This window comes from Salvelinus alpinus, chromosome 18, assembly GCF_045679555.1.
Source record: "Salvelinus alpinus chromosome 18, SLU_Salpinus.1, whole genome shotgun sequence".
NCBI lineage: Eukaryota > Metazoa > Chordata > Actinopteri > Salmoniformes > Salmonidae > Salvelinus > Salvelinus alpinus.
Genome location: NC_092103.1, coordinates 38,790,770 through 38,809,625, shown reverse-complemented (window position 1 = coordinate 38,809,625; position 18,856 = coordinate 38,790,770). Strand labels below are relative to the sequence as shown.

The 18,856-nt window shown below is 42.8% G+C and overlaps 1 protein-coding gene across 1 annotated transcript; it reads left to right on the top strand.

The window, feature by feature from the left end:
* ptpa (protein phosphatase 2 phosphatase activator) lies at positions 1 to 17,457 on the top strand. Its single transcript, XM_071351255.1, has 10 exons — positions 1 to 108; positions 3,494 to 3,603; positions 4,228 to 4,314; positions 7,212 to 7,337; positions 7,506 to 7,623; positions 7,859 to 7,958; positions 8,070 to 8,194; positions 8,401 to 8,501; positions 12,706 to 12,813; positions 16,505 to 17,457. Exons 1-10 carry the CDS (start codon positions 27 to 29, stop codon positions 16,577 to 16,579), a joined length of 1,032 nt encoding a protein of 343 aa, XP_071207356.1. The 5' UTR covers positions 1 to 26; the 3' UTR covers positions 16,580 to 17,457.
* Positions 17,458 to 18,856: the final 1,399 nt, after the last annotated feature.

Genomic DNA, 18,856 nt, shown 5'->3' with positions numbered 1-18,856 from the left:
TGGTAGTGAGTGGAAACGCCAAACGGATGCTTCACATTTATACATCCGGTGAGATATCTGTCTGTACCGCAAATCTTGTAAACATGGCGGAGACTGAACACCATTCAGGTAGCTGATTTCATCATTTAATGCTGAATTTTCTGGAATATAAAAATTAATGCAATGGTTTCTCATAAGAAATAAGTAGAAGGAGATTCCCCATGTGGAACAATGCTGCTCGTAACTTTTCGTGAGACAATGAATGGGTCCTGGTTAGCAATGTAGCTAGCTAGACTATTTGTTCGTGGTTAAGTAGCTATCTAATTCGAGGCGCTAGCTACTAGTGAGCAAATTACAGAACCTTGTATCATCTATTGCATGATATAGATGATAGCTAGCTAAATTAATTTTGTACAATCAGCATGAGATAATTAATGGCTAATGACTATGTTACACTAGCAATGTAACTTGCTAACCTAGCTAGAAGCTATTGGTAGAATGTGCTAATGTACTGCCACTAGATAGCCATTTGGGCATGAAGTCAATGGACGGAAAAAGGCAATATTGTCCCCGCCTTTCGATATCAGGCTGTGTCATACATGGTGCCATAGTTTATACAGGGTACACTGACATTAGTTAGACTATATCAATGTGTTCATGTGCTGCTCAGTAATGACTGTTTTCATAATTTATAAAACGGGTGGGTCTAATGCTGATTGGTTAAAACCGCATTCCAGCTGGTGTCTATTCCACAAATTACCACCGGAGACAGTGGACTGCACAGTGAAATGGAACAGATTAAATAGACGTTTAACGTCATAGATTTAGTAGGTGGTCATTTGTGGAATAGTCACCGCCAGGAATGCGGTTTTAACCAATCAACATTCAAGATTATAACCACCCGTGGTATAATTAAGTGATAATGCCGGAGAAGCCAGTCTTTGGAAGTTATATTGCCATGGGTGTTGTTTGGCCCGACACATCTAGGGTTGCTACCGAAGCCGGCTGGTCTATCAGTTCGGTTGCTAGAGACGCGACCTAGTCTCTATGGATTCGACGTTCTAAATGTTCTATTGTCATACTGGCTGGCGACGTTCTTATCCCTTGCTTGGTAGCTAGCCAACTACGGCTAATTTACAGTCACGTCAAAAAATGCACCCAGAATAACAACAAAGTATTTGCATTTGTTGAAGCAGTTTTCTGGTGACACTTATTTGGATACATCATAACAATGAGCTAATGAGGCGCGATTTTGCCTGGGATAGAAAATGTGCTCACTCGTCAGGACACTGTTGTTCAGAGGAGCTAGCCAACAACACAGCTAACACAATCAGGGCACCCGACTGGCGCAGCGGTCAAAGGCACTGCATCGCAGTGCTAGAGCCGTTGACCCTGGTACAGACCCTGGTTCGATTCCAGCCTGTATCACAACCGGCCGTGATTGGGAGTCCGATAGAGCGGCGCACAGTTGGCCCAGAGTCGTTAGTGGTTGGCCGGGGTAGGCCATCATTATAAATAATAATTAGTTCTTAACTGACTTGCCTAGTTAAATAAATCACTCAAACTGAAAGTCTGCAAAATATCTGCACTTAATTTCGTTGTAGCTTTTTTCAATTGCCATTTCTTTCTATATATCCATAAAAGTTATGCCAGCTGATTCAGGATTTCGACTAGCTGAGACATTGCCTGTCTGTCTTGTCCCAACTCCCGACACATTCATTACAATGGGACAGCTGTAGATCGAATTTGAATATTCAAACAATGTTGCAAAAGACAGCGACAGACAGCAAGGTTTATATAAATCTCTGCTGTTGAAAACCTAATGTTAGTCGAAAAGAAATGTGAGATAATGTCCAGATGCTTTTTATAGTGGAGATCAAGTTTATAAAGTGCCTGGCTGGGCTGATGATCCAGCGGATTGCACAGTCAGATGGAACAGAGTAAATAGGAATTTTAACGTTGTATATTTAGCTGGTGGTAATTTGTGGAATAGACACTGGCTGGAATGGGGTTTTAACCAATCAGGATTAGACCCACCCGTTGTATAATGCATGATATAGATGATTGCTAGCTACTTTCATTTTGTACAATCAGCATGAGCCAATTAATGACAAATGACTTACACTAGCTACGTAACTTGCAATAGCTAGCTAGCTATTGGTAGAATGTGCTAATGCACTGCCACTAGATAGCCATTTGGGCATGAAGTCAATGGATGGAAAAAGGCAATATTGTCCCCGCCTTTCCCTTTCGGTGTCAGTCTGTGTCATACATGGTGCTATAGCTTTATACAGCGCACACTGACATTAGTTAGACTATATCAATGTTTTCATGTGCTGCTCAGTGATGACAAAAACAAATCTGTATGGATGGCGTGCCAATGCTTGATGAGTATCCCATATATAGGCTGCATGGTGTAGGTGTGTCACTGTAGGCCTTAAGTCCCTAATTTTTTTTGTGTGTGTATTTGGTTGGAACTGGAAAACCCCCCTGCACTCTACAATGTTAGATTGTTTATTTTGCCCTATCACTTTGCTGAGTGGACCAAAGACAGGTGGAAAAAACAAGCTTGTTATGCCTTAAGTTAGAAACCCAGAACATTAAATAATTTAAAGTGCGTGTGTATTGTGTGTTATGTATTTTTGTGTGTGGTTATTCTTATATATTTATTCCAGAGGGATTACTCAAACAGGATTTTTTTGGGGGTGCTGAAGGTGACAGTATTGTATTATGTCTCAGAATCAGGCCTCTAACACAGTGCAGCATTAGAAGTAGTAGCAGAAGTTGCTCCTACAGAAACAGGGTCAGAGTTTGGATATGGTAATCTGACCGTTTGGTTAAAGGGATAGTGCAAGATTTTGGCAATTAAGTGCAGTTTGAAGGAAGTTGACGGTAATTTCACAAGCCATTGCTAATTAGTGCAATGACTGGAACAGCTAGCATGTGTAACGGATGTGAAATGGCTAGCTAGTCAGCGGTGGTGCGCGCTAGCAGCCTTTCAGTCGGTTACGTCACTTGCTCTGAAACCTAGAAGTAGTGGTTCCCCTTGCTCGGCCTTTGTGGAGCGATGGGCAACGATGCTTCGTGGGTGACCGTTGTTGATGTGTGCAGAGGGTCCCTGGTTCGCGCCCGTGTCGGGCCGAGGGGACGGTCTAAAGTTATACTGTTACATTGGTGCCGTGACCCGGATCACTGGTTGCTGCGGAAAAGGAGGAGGTCGAAAGGGGGGTGAGTGTAACGGATGTGAAATGGCTAGCTAGTTAGCGGTGGTTCGCCCTTGCTCTGCAAGGGCCGTGGCTTTTGTGTTCCCCTTGCTCTGCAAGGGCCGTGGCTTTTGTGGAGCGATGGGTAACGACGCTTCGTGGGTGACTTGTTGGTGTGCAGAGGGTCCCTGGTTCGCTCCGGGGCGGGGCGAGGGGACGGTCTAAAGTTATACTGTTACACATGCAACTCAAGCTATTGGGACACAGCTGACTAGTTTCCCCTTCTACTCTGTGTCCCTATGATGGTTTAGGCTCCTCTCCCGAAGATGACACACCACCGATCCCTGTCTGTCAGAACTTCATGGTGCCCAAAAAGGAGATCAGCATGTTTCCTGATATGGGGAAGTGGAAACGTTCCCAGGTACGCCACACCTATGATGGTTTAGAATTGAACCGATCTATAGCCCAGAGGGTTTAGACACCCACTACATGGAAATGGAAACACTCCAGGGGCCTGTTCATTAGGCACTAAATGGAAACACTCCAGGGGCCTGTTCATTAGGCACTAAATGGAAGAAAATTGACTTAAAAACGGGGAGGGACTACTGGGACAAACTCTTTAGTTTTCCATTGTAAAAGCTTTTTAAAAGTATTCTGTGGTGTAGTCTAATGAACACAACCCAGGTACTCGGCATGCCTCGACCCAGATAGTCGGCATGCCTCGACCCAGATAGTCGGCATGCCTCGACCCAGATAGTCGGCATGCCTCGACCCAGATAGTCGGCATGCCTCGACCCAGATAGTCGGCATGCCTCGACCCAGATAGTCGGCATGCCTCGACCCAGATAGTCGGCATGCCTCGACCCAGATAGTCGGCATGCCTCGACCCAGATAGTCATGTTCAAGTAGATTAGTCTTTATTATCCCAACCGAATATACAAAGGGTATATGAGACCTGTTATGACAGCATTGGAGAACTAGGAAGAGTCAGGTCCTCCATTCAGAGTACTAACCATCTCTCTGCCCTTCTTTCTCTTCCTCAAAGGCGTATGCTGATTACATGGGATTCATTCTGACGCTGAACGAGGGAGTGAAGGGGAAGAAACTCACATGTGAATACAAAGTGTCTGAGGCATGTAGCACCCTTTAACACTAGTAACTCATGATGTAGTGACATATCTTCAGATGGAAACAATGTTTCTTATTACACATCGTTCATTTAAAGTCCCCATGCAGTCTGTTTAAATCATCACTGTGTCTAAATCACGGTGTTTATTAAGTGAAAATAACTATGTTCTATAAACTATTTCTTTGTATATACATTGCCTTTGGAAAGTATTCAGACCCCTTGACTTTTTCTACATTACAGCCTTATTCTAAAATTGAAGGAATAGTTTTTTTTCTCCTCGTCAATTTACACACACACTACCTCATATTGACAAAGCAAAAACAAGGGACATTTCTTGGGGGGATAATTTATTTTGTAATCACATTTACATTAGTATTCAGATCCTGTACTCAGTACCTTGTTGAAGCACCTTTTGCAGTGATTTCAGCCTTGGTTTTTCTTGGGTATGACACTATAAGCTTGGCACACCTGTATTTGGGGAGTTTGTCCCGTTTTTCTCTGCAAATCCTCTCAAGCTCTGTCAGGTTGGATGGGGAGACTTGTCCCCGAAGCCAAGACAACGCAGGACTGGCTATGTGCTTAGGGTCATTGTCCTGTTGGAAGGTGAACCGTCACCCCAGTCTGAGGTCCTGAGTGCTCTGGAACAGGTTTTCATCAAGGATCTTTCTGTACTTTGCTCCTTTCATCTTTCCCTCGACCCTGACTAGTCTCCAGTCCCTGCCGCTGAAAAACATCCCCGCAGCATGATGCTGCCACCATGCTTCACCGTAGGGATAGTGCCAGGTTTCCTTCGACGTGACGCTTGGCATTCAGGCCAAAAAGTTCAATCTTGGTTTCATCAGACCAGAGAATCTTGTTTCTCATGGTCTGAGAGTCTTTAGGCGCCTTTTGGGAAACTCCAAGCGGGCTCTCGTGCTTTTTACTGAGGAGTGGCTTCTGTCTGGCCACTCTAACACCTGGCCTGGTTGTTGGAGTGTTGCAGAAATGGTTGTCCTTCTGGAAGGTTCTCCCATCTCCAGAGAGCAACTCTAGAGCTCTGTCAGTGACCATCGGGTTCTGGGTCACCTCTCTGACCAAGGCCCTTCTCCCCCGATTGCTCAGTTTGGCCTGGCGGCCAGCTCCAGGAAGAGTCTTGGTGGTTCCAAACTTCTTCCATTTAAGAATGATGGAGCCCATTGTGTTCTTGGGGACCTTCAATGCTGCAGAAATGTTTTCGTACCCTTCCTTAGATCTGTGCCTCGACACAATCCTGTCTTGGAGCTCTACGGACAATTCCTTCGACCTCATGGCTTGGTTTTTGCTGTGACATGCACTGTCAACTGTGGGACCTTATATAGACAGGTGTACTTTTCCAAATCATGTCCAATCAATTGAATTTACCACTGGTGGACTCCAAACAAGTTGTAGAAACATCTCAAGGATGATCAATGGAAACAGGATGCACCTGTGCTCAATTTTGAGTCTCAAAGCAAAATGTCTGAATACTTGTAATTAAGGTATTTCCATTTTTATTTGTAATAAATTTGCAAAAATTTCTACCCTGTTTTCGCTTTGTCATTATGTGTAGATTGCTGAGGATTCTTTTTATTTAATACATTTTAGAGTAAGGCTGTAACGTAACAAAATGTGGAAAAATTCAAGGGGTCTGAATGCTGTATATTTTAAATAATTTGTTTTCCCTTTGAGCCTCCTTTAGCCATTAAAATGCTCCATCTGATCGTGTGGGCGTGTTGATAAAAATTTAAATATATTTACATACACGGCCCAGATTGGTAGATAGGATCGTCTAGACACTAAGGGAAGGGAAAGGGGGATACCTAGTCAGTTGCAAAACTGAATGCATTCAACCGAAATGTGGCTTCCGCATTTAACCCAAAACCTCTGAATCAGAGAGGTGCGAGGGGCTGCCTTAATCAACGTCCACGTCATCTGCGCCCGGGGAGCAGTTGTTGTTGGAGGTTAACTGCCTTGCTCAAGGGCAGAACGGCACATTTTACCACCTTGTCAGCTCAGGGATTCATTCAGCGACCTTTTGGTTTAATGGCCCAACGCTCTTAACCGCTAGGCTATCTGCTACCCCGTTCTCTAGAGCCTACCCCGCTTACCCCTACAAAGTAGGAAGATGCATATGAAAATAAAAGATGACTGGTCGTTGGTCAGACTATTCAGATCAGATTGTGATGTTATGCTGTCGGTCAAAAACTCCATCCCACCCGAACAGGCTGTAATTCCATGTGTAAAAAATACATGTAAATCCATTATATTGTATTCTTGCCTTTGGTAGCATCACATACACGGACTACTACTGTCCCTCCTTTTCATGAATTATGGAGTAGTTTGGGAGGTGAAGGGGGAGGGCCATCTACAGCCATAGCGAAGCTGGCTGTCAGTCAGTGTGAAAGATGGGCAACCCCCCCCCCCCCCCCCCCTCCATAATGGGTCTCGGGAGGCAACTTTTCTTTCTATCATCAGGAAGACAGAGAGGGACACAGGGAGAATGGGGTCATATCAAGCCACAATGCCTTGGGCTGTTGTTGGTACACAAACAAAAACTATTCACCCCTTTTGTATTCTTTTCACGTTTATTTCCCTTAGAGCCTTGGGAAGTAACAATTGATGGCAAATGTATGAATGAATTTGAAATCAAAACATATCTTGATGATATTGAAGTATACCGCCTACCCGAGTCAATACATGGTGGAAGCACCTTAGGCAACCATTACAGTTTTGAGTCTTTTTGTATAGGTCTTCACTAACTTTGCATGTCACCTGATTAATAATGAACTATCCTTCTTGGGAAAACTGCTGAAGTGCTAATAAGAATCAAATGTATCCAAATAACAGTTAAATATGTTAGCAGGGTTTTTGTGAATGTTTCAGTGTGTCTGTTCTCATTCCAGACCATAGAGAAGCTTCTGGTTCTGTTGGGGACTCTGGACCGCTGGATAGATGAGACCCCCCCTGAAGACCAGCCCTCTCGCTTCGGCAACAAGGCCTACAGGACTTGGTACGCCAAGCTCGACCAGGTAAACACACACACACACACACACACACACACACAAAGGGTTTATACTATTCTCAAGTGTTTTAATAAAATAGAAAGAATTGAAATTGTGTGTGAAAGGTTTTGTTGTGATATGCAGTCGCTCTGAGTTTCTGCTAAATGACACAAATGTAAAAAATGGTGTGTGTAGGAAGCAGAGGGCCTGGTTGCAGCAGTCATCCCAGAAGACAAGGCAGCTGCGGCTCCAGAGATAGCTGTGTATTTGAAGGAGGCGGTAGGCAACTCCACCAGGATAGACTATGGAACAGGTAACACACCCAGACAGACACGTGTGAGTGTCCCTGTTTCATATGCCCACTAGAGGGCACTGTTGAAACACAAATCCCGTTCTTTCCCTCTTCAGAACGCTGTCCTTTACAAATATATTCTGCCTTTGACTTTGGTATTGCCCACTACAACTCTATTAGTAACAATATGAGATACATATAAGTATCACATCTGCGTGTATGACTGTCCATGAATGACACAGGTTGTTGTTGTCAGGTCACGAGGCTGCCTTTGCCATCTTCCTGTGCTGTCTCTGCAAGATCGGAGCTCTCAGGGTAGATGACCAGTTGGCCATCATTTTCAAGGTGTTTGACAGGTGAGACAGGCACTGTTTTGTGTGTGCATGTGTGCACAATCTGAAAATGATTGTATGTGCCTCGTATGGACTATAAATGAAACTACACCTTTCTTTTTAAAACCCCACCAGGTATCTGGTGGTCATGCGCAAGCTTCAGAAAACCTACAGAATGGAGCCTGCTGGCAGCCAGGGGGTCTGGGGGTTGGATGATTTCCAATTTCTACCTTTCATATGGGGCAGCTCCCAGTTTGTAGGTAAGAGGCCTACTCCACTAGCCCAGGCAAAGCCTACTTCACCCATGCACAGCGGAACTGTTTGAAAATATGTGTCATGCATATTTGATAGTTATAAAGGCTATACTGCAGTGTGGCAAGGGAAAGAGTGACACCAAGTGGTCGGTGTGTCTAATTACAGTTTTTTTTCTTTTTTGTCCTCCGCTTCCTTACTCCCTTTGTCCCAGACCACCCCACGTTGGAGCCCAAGCACTTTGTCGATGAGAAAGTGGTCAACGAGAATCACCACGACTACATGTTTCTGGAGTGCATCAAATTCATTAATGAGGTGAGAGGGACATTTAGGCAGAAGGAAAAACAGAAAATGGGTGTTCTGCAGAGTTCAGTGTCCATGCCACCACAGTTCAGTTCATACACACAATGAATTGTGTGTGATGCGGGTCGTGAATTGATATTTTCTCCCTATTGCATTCTATGGGGATTTCTAATGTGTTAATTGAATCACTGATTTGAATTGAGTTGACTGAATTTTGGTTCACAAAACTCTGATCATCATTTTGTGAGACAGAGGAATTGGACTTAAGTATTTTTACATAAATCTTTTTTTAATACATTTTAGTCATTTAGCAGAGCGACTTACAGTTAGTACATTCATCTTAAGGTAGCTAGTTACGACAACCACATCTCAGTCATAGTGACTAAAGCAGCTATAAGCAAATTCAGTGTTAAGTCATAAGGCCAGTGTTAATGCAAGAAAAGTAAGGACTGATTTGTGTAAGCCATTCCACCGACAAGATACACACACACACACACACACACACACACACACACAGACACAGTACCCCATATCCATCTTTACATCAGTGAGCCAGGAAACCTGACCAGAAGAGGGTGTGTTGGGGAATGTGATTTTGAGACGGGCAGAAAAGGAGGGGAAGGGAGGAGGTGTTGCTATGTCCTGTTCCTTCCCCCGAACGAACGGCAAAAAGCTGCTGCAGCTGCGGGGGGCCTCCCTCCCTCTCCCTCTCTTTCTCTCTCTTTCACTTTTTCTCTCAATTCAATTCAAAGGGCTTTATTGGCATTGTAAACATATGTTTACATTGTCAAAGCAAGTGAAATAGATAATAAACAAGGCAAAATTAACAGTAAACATTACACTTACAATATTTTCAAAGGACTAGAGACATTTCAAATGTCATATTATGCATATATACAGTGTTATAACGATATGCAAAGAGTTAAAGTACAAAAGGGAAAATAAATAAACATAAATATGGGTTGTATTTACAATTGTGTTTGTTCTTCACTGGTTGCCCTTTTCTTGTGGCAACAGGTCACAAATCTTGCTGCTGTGATGGCACACTGTGGTGTTTCACCCAATAGATATGGGAGTTTATCAAAATTGGGTTTGTTTTCTAATTCCTTTTTGGGTCTGTGTAATCTGAGGGAAATGTGTCTCTAATATGGTCATACATTTGGCAGGATGTTAGGAAGTACAGCTCAGTTTCTACCTCATTTTGTGGGCAGTGTGCTTATAGCCTGTCTTCTCTTGAGAGCCAGGTCTGTTTTCGGCTGCCTTTCTCAATAGCAAGGCTATGCTCACTGAGTCTGTAAACAGTTCAAGCTTTCCTTAAGTTTGGGTCAGTCACAGTGGTCAGGTATTCTGCCACAGTGTACTCTCTGTTTAGGGCCAAATAGCGTTCTAGTTTGCTCAATTAATTTAAAAAAAATTCCCCAATGTGTCAAGTAATTATCTTTTTGTTTGGTTGGGTCTAATTGTGTTGCTGTCCTGGGGGTCTGTTTGTGTTTGTGAACAGAGCCCCAGGACCAGCTTGCTTAGGGGACTCTTCCCTAGGTTAATCTCTCTGTGGGCGATGGCTTTGTTAAGGAAGGTTTGGGAATTGCTTCCTTTTAGGTGGTTGTTGAAGTTAACACCGCTTTTCTTGATTTGATCATTAGCGCGTATCGGCCTAATTCTGTTCTGCATGCATTATTTGGTGTTTTACGTTGTACACTGAGGATGTTTTTGCAGAATTCTGCATGCAGAGTCTCAATTTAGTGTTTGTCCCGTTTTGTGAATTCTTGGTTGGTGAATGGACCCCAGAGCTCACAACCATAAAGGGCAATGAGTTCTATAACTGATTCAAGTATTTTTAGACAGATCCTAATTGGTGTGTTGAATTTTATGTTCATTGGTGTGTCTAGATGGAATTTGTATTTGTGGTCCTGGAAACTGGACCTTTTTTGGAACACCATTATTTTTGTCTTACTGAGATTTACTGTCAGGGCCCAGGTCTGACAGAATCTGTGCAGAATATCTAGGTGCTGCTGTAGGCCCTCCTTGGTTGGGGACAAAAGCACAAGATCATCAGCAAACAGTAGACATTTGACTTCAGTTTCTAGTAGGGTGAGGCCGGTTGCTGCAGACTGTTCTAGTGCCCTCGCCAATTCGTTGATATATATGTTGAACAGGGTGGGGCTCAAGCTGCATCCCTGCCTTGTGGAAAGAAATCTGTGTGTTTATTGCCAATTTTAACTGCACACTTGTTGTTTGTGAACATTGATTTTATAATGTCGTATGTTTTTTCCCCCAACACCACTTTCCATCAATTTGTATAGCAGACCTTCATGCCAAATTGAGTCAAAAGCTTTTTTGAAATCAACAAAGCATGAGAAGACTTTGCCTTTGGTTTGGTTTGTCATATGGTAATTTGTTAAAGCCAATTTGACATTTGCTCAGTACATTGTTTTCACTGAGGAAATGTACGAGGCTGCTGTTAATGATAATTCAGAGGATTTCCCGAAGGTTGCTGTTGACGCATATCTAGTTATTGGGGTCAAATTTGTCTCCACTCTTGTGGATTGGGGTGATCACTCCTTGGTTCCAAATATTGGGTAAGATGCCAGAGCTGAGGAGGATGTTTAAGTTTCGTCAATTGAAATTTGTGGTCTGTATATTTTATCATTTCATTTCATTGAGGATACCATCCTCATTGAAATGAAAGCCTTTTTGGGTTGGAGGGTTGTATTATGTCATTTAATTCATTCAATGTAATTGGATAATCCAGTGGGTTCTGGTAGTCTTTAATAGCTGAGTCTAAGATTTGTAATTGATCATGTTTTTGTTCTTTGTTATAGAGCCAAAAAGAAGTGGTTTATCCGTACATCTCCGTTTTGGATAGATAACTGTGGTTAGATTATATGGGTTCTTCAATGTAATTGAGCTGACGTGCTATTCCTTCTTTTTCCGTAGTGTATTTCTGTATTGTTTTAGTGTTTCACCATAGTGAAGACAGAGACCTAGAAAACCTGAGCCTACGTTTTTGGTTGGATAAGCTTTTTACTGCGAAGTTTACACTTTCACTATTACACTGAAATGTTTTGTCCAGGAAGTTGTCTGTTGGTTGGTAGGTCTTCATTTATAGCATTTCTTAATATTGTGTCGTTTGACACCTCATGATTGAGTATTGCTCTGTTCAAGTAGACTGTGAATGCTCTCAGAGACTCTGGGTACACAGTACTACTGCCAAGGGATGAGCTGTAGGTGTACCTACCATATGAGTCTCCTCAAAGCTTACAGACCCAGCGTGCGACATATCTGCAGGAGTTTTTGTTGGTTGTTTTGTCTTGGAGGGCATATTTGGGAGGGAATACAGTCACCTCCAGATAAGTGTTTGTCCCCCTGGAGGAGGGAGGGGGGATATATGCAGGTTTCTTTTGTGTATGGATGTGTGCCTTTTTAAGCACATCTCCCTCTCCTGTTTGTGTGTGTGTTGTATGGTCTCTCAGACAAACTGTTGTTCTGCTTGCATATTTCCTCTCTCTCACGTGCGAACGCTCACATGCTGACACACAAATGTGCATATATATACACAGTCTCCGCCTCTCTGGGAGGTTGTGTGTAGTGTACAAAACTCACCAGAGTCATTTCCTTCCCCACATGCTGTTGTGAATCACTCCTTCCTTCAGGGTATCCTCACTAAACCCCACCCCCATCCCTCTCTGGTGGAGGCCCGGGGGAAGCCAGGGGCTAGGGTTGGGTTCCTGCCCCGGTCACAAGCCGTCCTCTGGGTTTTGGAGGGGGGGAGGTGCTATGGAGGGAGACAGTGTCCAAACACTACCACTACATTCATTCATTCAGGGCCCCTCTAGCTCTCTTTGTCTCTGTCTGTCTCTTTTTCTTCCCTTGGGGTAAATATAAGGGCATACACACACACACACACACACACACACACACACACACACAAAGAAAGAAATGCACTCTCCTCACTGGCACCCCAAAAAGTATGAGCTGGACAGTGGGACAACTGTTGACCTGCCTGTCATTATGTCATGTAATGTCTTAGGCTTATATATTCCTTATTGGCTGGTTAGCTAATGGACGAATTAAACATATATTTCACGCTCTCCTCCTTTCATTCTGTCTCTCCTCCTTTCTCTTTCTCTCTCTTCCCCCTCCCCCCTCTCTCTTTCTGTATTACCCCCCCACCCCACACTCTCTCCCCACCCCACACTCTCTCTCCTCCCCCCAGATGAAAACTGGTCCGTTTGCTGAGCACTCCAATCAGCTGTGGAACATCAGTGCTGTCCCCACCTGGTCCAAAGTCAACCAGGGCCTGATCCGAATGTACAAGGCAGAGGTAAGAGGAGACACACCCCACAGAGTGAGAACAATCTGAATCTACACTTAAAAGTGTATGATGAACCTTGACAGTGGATCCCCCTAAAATAAAAGGTAAACGATAAAGAAAATGTGTCCCATAACATTAACAGTTAAATTGTACTTGGTTTCTAACCCGTTTTGAAGATGTATATCTTTTAGTTAACACAGTATCCTATGGCAACCAAGATATAAACAGTGGAGTCATAAGTCAGTCAGGTTACAAGGTAGTTGTACTTATCCCATTAAGATATTTATGAGTCATACCCTCCCAAATCAAGGGGTAAATGTCATTAGTTGAAATCAGACGGTGCTTTTTAAAGGTGAGTTCTGTCACCTGGATTTCCCCAGTGGCAGTTTGAGGTACTACAGATTAGGGATTCAATTTCATGTCAGGGGTAATGAAAGTAGTTTAATCATTAATGTTTACACAAGGTCATTCAAACAGAAGTGTAGTCCTCCCAAGTGGAACGGAAGAAAGAGACTTATAAATAAAAATCTTGTTTATTAATACTCAAATATAACTTAGCGTCATGTCCTATCTTGAAGTGTGATTCTAACTGTAAATGTGTTCTGAAGAGCGAGTAGGCTAATGATTCTATTGAGGAGTTAGAGGCAGGAAAGGGTTAAACAAGAGAGGAACTGAGAGAGCGGAACAGTGTCAGTATGTGTGTGAGAGTATCGCTGGCCCCACCCCCTTTCCTGCCTGAGCCCACATCCTGTGTTTTCAAGAGTGGGCCTGCTAGTCTTCCCAGAGCTGAGGGGCCAAGCTGTCTGCTAACACCCCCCCATCCCCCCCACCCATCCTTCCCAGGCTCGCATTCCACTCTCCCTCCCCCGGCCCCACATAGGGAATCAGCTCTGTGCTCTGGTCTCTCCCTCTTTTCTCTGGTTCTCTCTACCGCTGCCCTGCCTCTAGCCTGCTGCTTGCTTCCCTCCTCAGCCCTTTCGCAATTTCTCCACTTCTGCTAGGGCACAACAACAAAATATGCAACTCTCAGACAAGACGTTCTGTTCAAATGTTTATCCTGACCCTGGTGGACTTTTTTTGGGGTGTTAACTTACAGACGTTATAAAGTCAATTCACAAAGACTGAACAAATGCGGATTGAAGAAGTACTTACCTTTTTTAGAGACCTCTGATACTTGATACCAGTGTAGTATGTCAAGGTGCCTGTTGTATGAACCACAAATCAACTAAAATAGTTATTATTGGGTATTGTTATTGTAATGGCTTCGAGTATTGAAGTAGATAGGTAGTGCTGAGTGATTAGTGCTTTTTGAGGTTCTTTCGGTTTGAGTACAAAAAATAACAGTTAATTTGATGATTTTTTACTGCTTTTCACTTAACCATTATTTATTCACATGACTTAATCAAATATTTCAGTTGTGTATATTACATTTGTTTGATGGCTTTTATTTCATTCCAACTCATATCATCTCTATTTTAATTTTTTATTTATTTAACCTTTATTTAACTAGGCCTATGCTGTCTGACAAAATCACTGTTTTAGTAGCTCTTCAAAGTAAATAAGGCATACTTTTATGACTTCTGAATACTAACTATCGATCACTTAGATCATGCATTTCCAGGTAGAGATACATCGGGAAGCAACTGCTCTCTATCCCTCTTGATCCCCTGTTCTGCTCTGTCTCTGCCCCATACAGACCGAACAAGTAGGCACGCAATGGATTATGGTCATTGTAGTTAGTTTAGCACAGAAAATGTGGTAATTATGTTTAATATTGGGCTTTTGGAAACTACAACTCCCTACTACATTGCATAGTTCGGGCTTGATTTACTGCTAGAGAAACTGCAGTGAGAAAATGAGCATGGAGCTCACAGAAAAATCTAAATGGAATTCTAATAATTGAACCGACTTCAGTCAATTACAGTTAATCGGCGAGCACTAATACTAGGTAAATACTGTAAAATAAAGTGTTGCCCAAGGTTGCGCAATAATAATTTTGACTCCACACATCTAAATCTTTAGCATTTGCTGTGGATTCACATTGTTCATTACTTTGAGCCACTGAACTACCGTATATCAGTCATTTCCAATGGACGGAGGCACAAGGAGACATTGAATCATTTCACTCTTGGCGGCTAGAGATGTAGTGTATAAAAAGAAAAAAAGTCACACTATATGTTTCCAACATTTTAATGGTAAATGGCACACTGTGCATTCTTCAGGGCTGCAAATGATCAGCGACGCAACATTGCGTTAACAATCAGCGAAGGGAAGCTCTCGCTAGCAAGCTTTGACACATTGCTTGATAGACTAGTTTTAGACCAGTTTTACAGGCTGTTCCGAAGATACACCCACGGAGGTTTTGGCAATGTGGTACTACAAAGTAGTAAGCAGAAGCAATGTTAGTCAATTGTTAGAGGTCAAGGTGTTTATTTATATATATATATATATTATTTATTTATTTTAACTAGGGACTAGTGGTCAATTTGGAACTGGGCAACTCAATCACCCCAACACCTTTAGGAGTGTGAACTACCTGCCAGGTGAAAGCCGTCTCCATTTAATTGTTTTCAGTGGCGATCACACGATTGTAGAAACAGGCATGGATTTGAGGCCAAAAATGACTGTACTCAAAAACTCCCATTTTTATTTATCAAAGTTTCACATGCCAGCGATCTGAGTGTGACGTTAGCTGGTTCGCTGCCGCCAAACGGCTCGCCCACTAGCGTTTCTTCCCCACAATGAGTCTGGATTAGTTTTCCTACCTGATGCCTTGTAGAATGCAAACACATTCTGACCCTTCTAATTGGCCCCAGGTTCCGATGCGTTGTGCCAGAGCCGTCATTGGCTTTGATACTCTGATTGGTTAGAGACGGTCCAATGGTACATTTGTTTCGTACAACAGCCCTCATTTTGAGATGTCCATGGAGAGTATAAATAGCAATGTCGGGTCTGGAAGTGGCTAGCTAGCCACACGAAAGGCAGATACAACTCTGAATGGTTAGACGAATGTAAATGTGACCAAATTGTCACAGCCAGAGGTAACTGAGCCAGGACTGGCAGCTGTGGATGAGATGAAAGATGACCTGATAAGGGTTAATGCTAGCTGTCCTGTGGTAGCTCCAGTCTCTGAAGCTCCCCTTGTATTATCCTAGAGCCGGGAAAGTTTAACATTTATGCAAATTATCAGCGATGCAAATTTGCGATAACGATCAGTGATTGGAAGCTCTTGCTAGCAAGCTTTGACACCTTGCTGGATAACAAATCCACCAACTTGCTTTTTTAGAGGCTGTTTGGAAGAAACACCCATGAGTGGAGATTTTTGCTTTATTTCAGTACATAGACCACCTTATGTGAATTGCACGAAGTTGCTTGTTCTAGACAAGTCCATAGCTTTGGTTGGTGTGTATGGATGATGCTAAACCAAGTTTGCACTAGATGAAGTAAAGCAGTGTCAAATTGTACCATTTCTGTTCTTCACCACATGTCCTCTATTCGCTTTATGTATTTCTCATAGGGTAAACAAATATCTCAAATGTCTCATCTCTGATACCCAATCTCTTTCTTTCCTGTCTCCCTCTTTCTTTTTAACCCCCCCATTTCTCTTTCTTATCTTTCCCTCTCTTTGACCTTCTTCTTTTTATCTCTCTTCATCCATGTAAATTCCCTCCCTTCTCTCTTTCTCCTTGTCTACTCCTAGTGCTTGGAGAAGTTCCCTGTTATTCAGCACTTCAAGTTTGGCAGCCTCATCTCCATCCAGCCTGTGAAGCCCTGACGGCTATCCAAAGAAACCATGTGTGTGACGGAGAGACCAAACTCCCAACATCCCTTGAGGATGAACGCCCGATCCTCACCCAAGAAAGATCGCCAAATTCATCCCTAATATTAGCACAGACACCAACCCCAAAATCTGTCTCTTTAGACAACAAATACCCTCCCCAAATTGCCAATGACGGCACCACGATCATCAGTGACTCAATTCGGTTTTGTTTTGTTGTCTTTCTGTCCCCCTGAAGATTGAAGCGTTTTTGTGTGTGTGTCTGTGTGTCTGTGTGTGTAAGTCTGTTATGGAAAGCTGTCAGTCATTCTCAATCCAATATTGAGAGTGTGTGCATCTTTACTAGTGTGTCTATTTATTTCTATAAATGTACGAATGCTGACCAGGGTCGTGTTCATTAGGCACCAAATGGAAGAAAATGATTGAAAGAGGGGACTACCTGAACTTGTCCAATAAGTAACACATTTTTTTGTTTCCTGTTGCATAATATTTTGGAACGTTTTCCATGTGCTCTAATGAACACGCCCCTGGTGTAGCAGGGATAGGATAGCCTTGTTGGATAAACATTGCTGAGACAAGAGCTTGGCTTTACTGTGAGTGGCCTGATGTGTATAGCTCCTACCCCATACTGGACACTTGAGTCCTTGATACAGAGCTGTTTCTTTTTTTTTTGGTTCTTCATTACAAAGGGTTGTGATATAAATGTGTTTCTCTGATTTATTTGAGATATTCTAATTTCTTTAGCAGTTCTGATTTTTGTTTTGAGTGTCCACTGATGTTTTGGCCAACTGTTTTCAGTTTTGTTGCATAATGTGTCTGTCATTATTGCCTGTATGATCATCCAAGTTGTAAGTCATATTATAATAATTTGTTAATTTTGGTGTTCGGTCATTATTTCGTTGAAGCTGGTGGTTGGTTTTGAAAATGTCAATGTGGTTCTCAAAGAACTTATTCAAATGAAATAGGGTTAGAAATTAAACATAAAAGTGTGAATATACCCTTTTGACACTATTGTACCAACCTGACCTGTACTGTGCTGGCTTGGTCATCTTTCTTTCACATAGGCCTTGTCTTTTCCAACACAGTTCCAGCAACCATGGTGGATGTGTAACCATGCCAGAGCAGTACAGCTCCTCTCAGCTTGGGTCTGGGTCTGCTCAGTATTGTGAAAAGGGTTATCGTCATACCACTGATGGTACACAATTATCAACCAGACTTTGGTATATTGGGGCTCAGCAGGTCACCAGTAACAACACACATGATTGATAAGTTAAGAAGAGGTGGGGCTTACTCAATGGAAGATATAGGACATTTCAATTTGAACACACAGATCTGGAGTACTGGTTCTTTTTCTTCCTGGTAGTGGAGAATAACCGGAAATGTACACCTTGTGGAGCACATTTTACATAAGGTGAAATCCTGTCGTCAGTGTGCTGATAGGAAGAGCTTAGTTTGTAAACCCAACCTTTTGTACCTGTGGACGGCCAGGTACCACAACGGATCTCCAGTTGAAGTCGGAAGTTTACATACACCTTAGCCAAATAAATTTAAACTCAGTTTTCACAGTTCCTGACATTTAATCCTAGTAAAAATTCCCTGTTTTAGGTAAGTTAGGCTCACCGCCATATTTTAAGAATGTGAAATGTCAGAATAATAGTAGAGAATGATTTATTTAAACTTATTTCTTTCATCACATTCCCAGTGGGTCAGAAGTTTACGTACACTCGATTAGTATTTGGTAGCATTGGCTTTAAATTGTTTACCTTGGGTCAAATGTTTCGGGTAGCCTTCCACAAGCGTCCCACAATAAGTTGGGTAAATTTTGGCCCATTCCTCCTGACAGAGCTGGTGTAACTGAGTCAGGTTTGTAGGCCTCCTTGCGCGCACACGCTTTTCCAGTTCTGCCCACAAATTGTCTATGAGATTGAGATCAGGGCTTTGTGATGGCCACTCCAATACCTTGACTTTGTTGTCCTTAAAGCCATTTTGCCACAACTTTGGAAGTATGCTTGGGGTTATTGTCCATTTGGAAGACCCATTTGCGACCAAGCTTTAACTTCCTGACTGATGTCTTGAGATGTTGCTTCAATATATCCTCATAATTTTCCATCCACATCATTTTCCTACCTCATGATGCCATCTATTTTGTGAAGTGCACCAGTTCCTCCTGCAGCAAAGCACCCCCACAACATGATGCCGCCACCCACGTGCTTCACAGTTGGGATTGTGTTCTTCGGCTTGCAAGCCTCCCCCTTTTTCCTCCAAACATAACGA